Source organism: Hyaena hyaena, unplaced genomic scaffold (assembly GCF_003009895.1).
Source record: "Hyaena hyaena isolate Hyena2069 unplaced genomic scaffold, ASM300989v1 scaffold_138, whole genome shotgun sequence".
Lineage (NCBI taxonomy): Eukaryota > Metazoa > Chordata > Mammalia > Carnivora > Hyaenidae > Hyaena > Hyaena hyaena.
Window position 1 is genome coordinate 144,027 of NW_024080770.1, and position 9,576 is coordinate 153,602.

Genomic DNA, 9,576 nt, shown 5'->3' on the forward strand with positions numbered 1-9,576 from the left:
CAGCCCTACTCACATGTCACATTAGAAACAGGAGGTTAGGGGCGCCTGGGTGGCTTAGTCAGTTAAGCGTCTGACTTGCTCAGGTCATGATCTCACAGCTTGTGGGTTTGAGCCCTGCATCAGGCTCTGTGCTGACAGCTGGCTCAGAGCCTGGAGCCTGCTTCAGATTCTGTATCTCCCTCTCTCTCTGCCCCTCTCCCCGCTCATGCTGTGTCTCTCTCTCTCAGAAATAAACATTAAAAAAAAAACAACAAAAAACCATGCAAGGTGAGAGCTGAAGGCTCTCGTATAGTCCCAAGTCAAAACCAAAAAGGGACTTGGTGACAGACCCTTGACTCGTGTCTTCTGGAGTCCTACATCTTTCCCTCATTGCCTTATAAAGCTAATTAATCAATTAAAGTCCTGGCAGGGCGCTTGGCTGGCTCTGTCAGAGAGCACGTGACTCTGATCTCCGGGTTGTGAGTTCAAGCCGCACATTGGGCATGGAGTCTACCTAAAAATAAACAGAAATAAAATAAATAAAGGTCCTGGCAAGGAAGAGGACACCACCGATCACAGACCAAGAATTCCCGTAGGAGACTCTCCCTGCTCTTCCCAAGGGAAGTCTTGGGGCATGAATCATAGTGACAATGGAGACAATATGAGTAGGGGAGCAAAAGGAGTGTCTGGAATCCTCAACAGGACCAAGTTTAGAGTGATGGCTGCGAGCTTCCCTGCCAGGAGCTCACGTGCAGCCACTGGCTACAACTTCCAGGAGGCGAGGGGCCAAAGCAGGACAGGCTCACGCCCTGTGCTTTGTTGACCCACTCACAGCTATGGGAATTCCTATATGAGGACGCAGAGAGGAAAGCTGGCAGTCACATCTGTGTCCTTTATTCCACCTGGTGGGTATACTGAGGAGCCATATGCGGGATCCCGTCTCAACAGGCTGCTGGAAAGTTCGCCAGGCCTGAGGCACACAGCCACTGGGGCTTTGCTCTCCAGGCAGAGGGCAGGGGGTGGCAGGGATGAGCTGAACCTGGAGGCCCAGACCCCAGCACTAACAGGGAGCAGAGAGTAAGGAAGTAGGACCACGATGGAAGGGGGCAGTGAGGGGCCTCGAAGGACTTAAGCTGAGCATTTGGAGGTGAGAGGCCTTTCCACCCAGCCCTCATGTCCGTGGGCATTCATGCCCAGGCTGTGGGTTGAGGCGAGGCTATGGCTGGCCACTGTGCTGCTGTGTTCTTCCGGAGGGCCCCTTCCTTGTTCCCATGGCTGAAGTCTGGGAGCAGCAATGACTCAGCAAAAGAATGCAGATTTCACTCAATGGAGTCCCACCATTCTGGAAAAGGGCTGTGCTGGGCCTTCAGGAATGACACGGAAGGAAGAGGAGAGCAGGAGACGAGGATAGGCTACAGGGGCTACCAGCCTGAGGACAGAGGCTGGGAGCTACATGCAACAGGGCCAGACGAGCGTTCAGTGGGATCGGGGGGAGGCCGAGATACTTCTAGGCTCGGTCCCCACCAAAGATGGGAGAACTGGGGCAGAGCCACCAGCCACCTGCCTAGGAGCCAGAACTCAGGCACCAAGTAAAAAAGATTCCTTTGCAGAACCTCCACCCGCTCCCTCAGCAGTCTCCGAGGGGCCCCAGACAGGCGCTGGGGCCGGGGCCGCAGGGCCTACTGCCGGGATATCATGGCAAGGGCCCAGTCCAGAAGGGCCACGGTGATGTCCTGCAGGCGGAGCCAGAGCCAGCGGGCAGCCTCACCGAGCTGTGTCTTCATGCAGTCCCAAGTCACTTCGCCTCTGCGAGGAAAGCAGAACACTTGTGGGGCTTGGGAAGCGATGCTGAGTCACAGGGTTGCAGCTCAGGCCCATAACCTGCATCCCAGGGTCGCGGACGGCCGCTCGAGGGGTGGGGCGGGGTGGGGCACAGGGAGAGACGGAACAGAGAGGCTCGACCCCGAGGACGGACGGGGAGGGGGCCCAGTCCTCACCTGCACGCCTCATGGCAGTGCTCCCGGGCCTGGGCCAGGGCCTCGAGCAGTATGTGCCACAGCGGCAGCAACACGTTCTGGTGAAGCAGCAGGAGCAGCTCCCTCAGGGACTGGAGCAGCTGGGTCAGTGTGGCAGGGAGCTGGACCTGTAGCCGCGGCGCAGACAAGGGGGAGGCTAGACCCCCGGGACAATGCATCCAGGTCCTGAGGACCCACTCCACATGGGGCTGCGCTCCCCAGCCCCTGGGGACACCAGCCATTCTCCGACCTCCCCGTCTCCGGCTTACCCTCTGGGAGAGGCTGGTGAGGCTGTCCCCAAACCAGGCAAGGTAAGAGGCACAGTGGGCAGAAAGAAAGCTGACTGTGGCATTGGTGTGGGTCCAGGCCAACTGCAAACCGGGCCTCACCACGGTCAGCAGGTGGGAGCCCCAGGCCGGCAGTGTCTCCTGCAGCCAGCTGTAGGGGAAGACGGAGGGGAGGAAGGAAGGCTGAGTCTCCTCAGACAGCTCGGCTCCCCTGAGAACAGCTGGGGGGAAACGAGGCCTTGGGAAGGGAAAACCACAATCATTTCCACCCGATGCCGTCACCGCCTTGAACACCAAGCCCCCTCCCCATCCCCTTTACTCCCCTCCCCAGGCGGAGCTCACCTGTAGCCTTGCAGGCTGTAGGAGTAGACCTTGGCACATACTTGCTGGCCAGCAGGCAAGAACCCAGATGATTGAAGCAACCGGCCAGAAAGGGAGGCTGAGTAAAGGGGGCCTCTGGTGAGCTGGGGGGTGAGGGGGACAGGGCGTGGGGAGACAGACACTACAGGCCTTAGAGCAGGCCCTGTGAGGGACGCAGTAGAGCTCAGCCGGCTCCAGTCTGCTCCGGAGCATGCTCGCTCGGAGGGAGGGATGCAGGCCTGGGCGGCTGAACCCATTTCGCCTGCTTGGTCAGGTGAGCGGCCCCGCAGCTGTCGGGCAGCCTTGGGCTGGAGGGTGCACCTGTCTATGTACCAGCTGGGACCTTACAGTAATCGGTAAATCTGACCCTCAGCTTCCTCGGGAGTTAGAAAGTAGACAACGCTTTCTCAAATGAGACCACGATACACAAGCATTTCTACACCGCAAAGCCACAGTCCAATCTGAAGTGGCAACGTAACAGTTGTGGACAGAAAAGCCTGTCTGGAAAGGTACCTTCTGTAGTATCAGGACACGGCAGTGTTAGGGGCAGTGGGTGCCACACCAAACTCTAGGCCTCACCCTCGTGCCATCCTCCCTGCCTGCCAATTCCCGCTTACCCTGGAAAGAGCTGTGTGACCGGAAGTCATGGCACAGGAAACCTACGGCAAAGATCAGCACCAGTAGGAGCAGCCGTATCCAGGGCGGCCGGTAGCCCCGTGCCTGCTGCAACAGGCCCTGTGAGGAGAGGGGGCGGGAGCGGTTGTCAGAGGGAAGGGGGTGGTCCCAAGCCAGGCGTTCCAGGAAGGGGGTCAAGCCCTCACATGAGCCCAGAGGTAGTGGGGGCTCCAGGGACAGGCGGGACGGAGGATGTGCTGAGACAGAGGCTGAGGATGGGGTGTGCGCGGGGGAGGGCTGGGTGATGGCACCTTGCAGGCTGTGTCGCAGCTGATGGCATCCTGGTTGCTGCAGCTGCCCTTCCTCAGCAGCTCCTGGTTGGCCAGCTTGAAGGACTGAATGGTTTCTTGCAAAGACTTCTGCGTCTACCGGATAAGAAGAGTCTGGGTTGAGAGGACAGCGTTCAGTCTGTAAGGGAAGCCTGAGCCTCCGCCCTGTGCCACTGTCCATGCCAAACGCATGACTACAGTGCCTTCTCAGGGAGGGGGCAGCGGTAGAGGGGTACGAGCCCAGGACCCAGGCGAGGCTCGGCCTGCCACGTCCTCCCAGCTCCTCACCTTCTTGGGAATCTGCTCCCAGGACCTGAGCAGGTGTTCCAGCAGCAGGCTATGGGGAAAGCACAACCCCTTCCAATCAGGGGGCCCACTTGGCCCTTCCCGTCCTTCTGTCCCCCGTTAGGCCCCAGCTCCTTCACTTCCCTCCCACAGTGAGCAGCTTCCTAGAGGCCACCCGGGCAAAGTTCCCGCTCAATTTGAGAGGCATGAACCTGAAGGACAGTGACAGAGTTTCCCGTCCTACTTCTAGGCTAGGACAGGTGGGGAAAAACAGACTGGGCTTCTCTGCATGGATCAGACGTGGGCAGCCCCCCAGCCCCACCTGCCTGGACTGTGACAAGTGCTTGGGGTACAGCTGCCTCCAGACACTGGCACTGAGGGGGTCCACCGTCAGGCACTCGGTCAGGCTGCTCAGGAGCTGCACAGGGGACAGGAGATGGGAGAAATGGCTGGGGCCTGGGCTGCTGGGGGGAAGTCGGGAGAGGTAACCCCTGGCCCCTAAGTGAGGCTGCCCAGACAACACATCCCCCCCAGAGAATGGGATAATCACGCCAAGGCCCCAGAAATCTCTAAGAGGTCATAAGGGGAAGGCTGCGGCCCCCAACCCAGAGCTTGAGCTGGAAGGTCACCCCTCCGTAAGAGGCAGGACATCAGAGACCAGCTTAGTTCTGTCCTTGGGAGGGTGGTACACAAGTGAGCTGGGCAGGTGGCTATCGGGGGAGCTAAGGAGGTGCCCAGAACACGGGCCCCATGAAGGCAGGGGCCTCATCAGCAGGCAGGGCCCTCTGCGGCAGCCTCCCGCCATTTCCTCACCTCTTTCTTCATCTCAGCGGGGCAGCTGGGGGTGGCTCTGGACAGGAAGGAGGGGAAGTACGTGTGCAGGACGGATTCCGGCTTCGCCCCAAATGCCAGCACCTTCAGTCGGGGGTAGAGCTGACACAGCTGCTCCTGCAGGCTGGGGTGGGGGTGGGGAGGAGAGCCGGGCACAGGCTCACAGGGAGCTCTGTGATGTGGCCCTTTTGCCTGCCTGAGCGAGGGGAGTCGCGAAGGGCCTTTTGATGGCTCGGAGTCTTTTCAGACACAGAGAATCCCCGGAAACGCTGTTGAAGTCATGGATCTTCTCCCCAGGAAAATGCCCATACGGCAATGATACTCGAGGGTCCACATAATTTCAGGAGGTTCACTGACCCCTTGAACCTTGCAGGTTGAGAATCTCCAATTTAGGATGGTTGGGGAAGAGGGGACAGGAAATAAGCTGCCTGCTCCCGACTCTGGGGTCCTTCACCACAGGTGTGCCCCAGGGCAGTCCTACCTGGGTGTCAGGGAGTTGTTGGGCATGTAGGCAAAGTCCAGAAGCGGGAAGAAGTCCTTGGGGCCAATCATGCCAAAGCCCTTGGTGAGGTTGGGGTGCATCCTATGGGGGAAGAAAAAACAGGCTTGTGGAGACTACCAACTGGGCTATGATCCCAGCGAAAACCAACATCTAGGGAAATGGGCATCAACTCTGCCCCACCTCCCTACCCCTTCATAGCTTCTTTCCTTTCCTTCCTCACATTCTGATCAGGAGGGGCTGGTCCTGGTTTTCCTCATGTCTATGGAGACCAGGATCGCAGCACCTCATTTTGCTGAAACAGCAACTTTGTGTGGGTTTTTTTTTTTTTTATTTGTTTAAAATTTTTTTAAAGTTTTATTTATTTTATTTTGAGGGAGAGAGCATGAGCAGGGGAGGGGCAGAGAAAGAGGGAGAGAGAGAATCCCAAGCAGGCTCAGCACTGTCAGTACAGAGCCCGATGTGGGGCTCAAACCCATAAACCATGAGATCGTGCCCTGAGCCGAAATCAGGAGTCAGATGCTCAACCTACCAAGCCACCCAGGAGCCCCTGAAGCGGCAACTGTGGACACCATGAGCCTTCCTGGCTGACCCTCCCTACCCCCCAAGTACTCACAGGAGCAGCCGATCCAGGTATGCAATGGCGAAGGGAGACAGAGACTTGATGCCCAGCACGGGCAGCATGATCCCCAGCCACACTGAGGAGACACAGTTCAGGGAGGGAGACTCAGGCCTGGACCCACTGGGGATGTCAAAGAGGAGCTTACTGCCTCCAAGACCACCCCTCTTTCATCCCCACGTCTTCGTTACCTTTTAGTCCTTCAGTGAGGTTGGTAAAACCTGCTTGGCCCAGGGCCCACATGATGGTCAGACACTTTGCTGGACGGCTCTGGTGAGACCTCAGCAGCTCCAGGAACTGAGGAGACCGGGGGGAAAGGCAGGTTGGAATGGGGCAAAGCACCGGGGGCAGCCCCAAAGCCAGATAGGAAGAGACGTCAACAGGGAGAGAAGGGACAGGCCACAGAGCAGTGAAGCCCCAGAGGAGTACAGGGTATGATTCAGAGCATGGCTCTGGCACCAGGCTGTGGCCTTGGCCCACACTTGCCACTTACTGGTTCACTAACTCTAGGAAAGTTACTGAACCCCTCTGTGGCTCACTCTTCCCATCTATTGAATGAGAAGAGCGGCAGTACCTACCTCACGTACACACAAAGCAGATCCAGAGCAAGCCCTAGCAGCTCTTGCCATCATTACGGGTCTTACAGGGTCTTCCACTATCCCTTAACCCGGCCCAACAGTGTAGATTCCGCCCAGCCTCCCCAGTCCTGGCCTCCCGGTGTCCCCACCGCCAGCCTGAGCTCACCTTGCCCAGGTTCATGGTGGCAATCTTGGGCTTGTCTTGCAGAATGGCCTGGATACAGATGCGGTAACCATGTAGTGACTCCCCTGAAGAGATATGTGTTCTCAGACGTACATACACTACTTGGCACCCCAAATCTGAAATCTCCCTTCTGGCAGCTGTGAGCCCAGAACCCAGGCCCAGCGACCTCTAACTTTCTTTTTCCAAAAGAGTGTTGTGATCAGCACAGTTCCCTGCTGGAAACAGAACCACCCAGCCCATGTGGAAGCAGGAAAAAGGGACTAGCGGGTCTCCAAGATGGGGCGGGGCTAACCCTCCCAGGGGGGCTCGCTCACCTGGCGTCTTATCCAGCTCTTGCAGCATAGTGAAGAGACAGTGGTCAAAAAAGAGCTCCAGAGAGCCTGCTGCCTTGGCCAGTAGCCCTCGGATGATCCCACGCAGCTCCCGGCTCACCAGGCTGTAGGGATAATCTGGGGCCGACAGGCCTCCACGTGAGTGCTGGGACCAGAAGCCTCTGCCCGTTCTGTGCACCCCCTGAGAGCAGGGGGTGCAGGCAGAGGCCCCTGCTCGGAGGCTGGCATCCTCCCCATCCCAGTGAGGCCCCGGCGCTTTCACAGCTGTCATGATTCGAGAACATCTTGATTTATGCACACAAGTCAGGACAGGGCAGGGGGCACCGGGCTCTGTTACTAACCAATGTGCTAACACAGAGCCCTTTTGGTGGTTTCTCGAACTGGTCTGATTTTGAGGGAGGTGGAAGAACGAACCGTGAGTATGCTGGCTTAGGGTGGGTTCACTTAGAGGCGCTTGCAGCTTGTAGTTGAGATAGCTGGCCAGGTCCTTCAACCACACAGATGGGTTTCCAGAGAACACGCTTTGGCTCTTGTCTAGTTCCTTCTGGAGGGCTGCCACGTCCAGCTGCCAGGGACAAAGGCCCCCCGTGGTGCGTTATGAGCGAGTACAGGGCAGAGGTGGAAAAAACGGGTCAACTGGGCAAAGGCAGAAGGAAAAAGGGCTTCTGCTTTTAAATGTTAAGTAAACGGAATGCCACAGTATCGCTGCATCCAGATATTTGGAGAAAAGAGTACAGCTGGGGTTGCTGATCTCAGGGCCCAGTACTCTTAAGCCCTTCACAGGTTCAAGGGGACCAGATGGACAATGAAACATTGCTGCTTCCACGGGGCGAGGAACCACAGCTGTTTCTCTACCCCCTCCCCAGTATCCCTGGGTCTTTAAGGCTCTTCCTGCGCTAATCTAGATTTCCCTGTAAACTTATTTCCTATCTGTCTCCAATGCAAACATTCTACACCTTGGGATTTCTATCCTTTCCTGAATGTCTCCTCCCAAAACTAGTGTCCTGAATTCCACAGGTACCTCAATGGCCACCGCCACGCCCTTGTTCCTTTCATCTTCTCTACATTCCCACTGTCCCCCCACCTAAAGTCTAGGCACACTCACGGCTTTCAGTGCCTCCTCCAGGCTGCGGAAGCGACCCTGCTTCTGGTTTTGGTTGGTGAGGGCTGCCGCTTTCTTGGTCTGCTTCTTGTTCGCGGGTTTTTTAGGCTCCACGGCCGGGGGTGGAACTTGCTCCTTATTCTGCCGCTTCAGGATTTTCTCAAAGCCCCGCTCATAAAGGGTGCTTGTCGTCTGAATTGGAGCTGGGTAATGACAGGCAGAGAAAAGGGGGACCATCCTTTTATAGCGGTCCCCTTAAGGGAATAGCGGTCCCTTCCCCCACACTGCCACCAAACTCGGCTCCAGTGGGGAGCCTGCCTCAAAGCCCCTGTTTGCATCCTGCTTAAGGAGCAGGGCCAGCAGCCCTTCTGGTTGCTTCTTTCAGTCACGGCAGCTCTTGAGTTCATAGGCTCTTTCACAGAGGTGAGGCATTTCTTTATTAGATAAATCAGAGCACGTGGGAACTAACAGAGGAGTCGGATAGAGGGCTGGCTTCCTTGGTGAGTGGCTACCGGTCTGGGAGGTCGGGACTTTTCCGGCTTGGTTCCAATGTGACAACTCTATAATCAACAAGTGGCAAGATCTCTCCACTCTCCAGGAGACTTTGAGGAAAAAGGCGCCACTTAATTTACTCGGTGGGTGTCCAGAGTGAGTGGTGGGTCGCTCCTCCCGGGCGGGGCCTCCCTTCGGTGTCCCCCCACCCCTCCCACACCTGCTGGTTACTCGAGAAGGCGGCGCCGAGCGCTATGAAGCCGGCCGCCTCTCCCCAGCTCTCAGACATCTGCCCAGAGGCCAGGCTAGGGCCGGGGACGGCTGGTAGGGTGTGTGCGCGGACCGCAGTCCCGGGCCCCTCGGACACGGGATCCCGGGAAAGGCATCTAACTCCACTGGGCCTCAGTTTACTCCTCTGCGAGGCGAGGACAGCCCCCTCCTAGCGCTGTCTACCTCCTGTGAGGCTCAAGAGGCAAGGCACGGTAGCGCTCGCTGGACAGGGTGAGGTGCCGATCGGCAGGAGAGCCCAGGGGCTCCGGTGGCCGCTCGCTACCTCGCGGGAAGGGCAGGCCCGGGGCCGGGAGGCGGCGCTGGCGGCCGGCCGGGTGGGTACTCACGGGTCAGGTCGTATTTCCACACACCGTTCGCCTCCCCGAGAGCCCGGCGGTCCCCTCCGCCGCTTCCACCACTGCTGCCCGCCCCGGGCCGCCGCCCCTTCCTCACCACCTCCCAGCGCCCCCCACCCGCTGCCCTGGCTGCCATAGCTCCGACCCTCCCGCCACTGCCACCTCCCTGGGCTTTCCGGTCCGGCGCGGACACGCCGCGCTCTGCCACGTCTCCTCGCAGGGCCTCTCGGCGCGTGACGCCAACCGCGAGGCAGCCTGGGACTTGTAGTCTTTCGTTTTCGCTGCGTTATCCCTAGGAAGGTATACGGTCGGGGCTGGGGGCTGGGGTCTCCTTTGTAGCAAAAAAACCATCCACGCAAAGGTGTTGAGATGAGAGACTATTGCATTCAGAAAAATTTTAATTAAGCATCTATTGTATGAAGGCCATTTGCATTGGACATTTA

General features: G+C 58.1%; 1 protein-coding gene across 1 annotated transcript; it reads right to left on the minus strand.

Annotated features, from left to right (window-relative positions):
• Positions 1 to 851: 851 nt before the first annotated feature.
• TMEM214 (transmembrane protein 214) lies at positions 852 to 9,272 on the minus strand. Its single transcript, XM_039238354.1, has 17 exons — positions 9,125 to 9,272; positions 8,019 to 8,218; positions 7,328 to 7,478; positions 6,896 to 7,030; positions 6,564 to 6,646; positions 6,011 to 6,116; positions 5,817 to 5,898; positions 5,183 to 5,284; positions 4,684 to 4,825; positions 4,197 to 4,288; positions 3,874 to 3,922; positions 3,568 to 3,681; positions 3,259 to 3,376; positions 2,624 to 2,720; positions 2,264 to 2,432; positions 1,977 to 2,122; positions 852 to 1,785 (listed from the first exon to the last, which is right to left on the minus strand). The coding sequence occupies exons 1-17, from the start codon at positions 9,267 to 9,269 to the stop codon at positions 1,659 to 1,661; spliced, it is 2,058 nt and encodes a 685-aa protein (XP_039094285.1). The 5' UTR covers positions 9,270 to 9,272; the 3' UTR covers positions 852 to 1,658.
• Positions 9,273 to 9,576: the final 304 nt, after the last annotated feature.

What these genes read in the sequence shown, in the direction of transcription:
- TMEM214 (XM_039238354.1), bottom strand. Translation starts at nt 9,269, where the DNA reads ATGGCAGCCAGGGCAGCGGGTGGGGGGCGCTGGGAGGTGGTGAGGAAG. An exon ending in AAGCACTTGTCACAGTCCAG is followed by an intron (nt 3,923 to 4,196) that starts GCAGGTGGGGCT and finishes CTTTCCCCATAG; the next exon opens with CCTGCTGCTGGAACACCTGC. An exon ending in TCACCAGCCTCTCCCAGAGG is followed by an intron (nt 2,123 to 2,263) that starts GTAAGCCGGAGA and finishes CCGCGGCTACAG; the next exon opens with GTCCAGCTCCCTGCCACACT.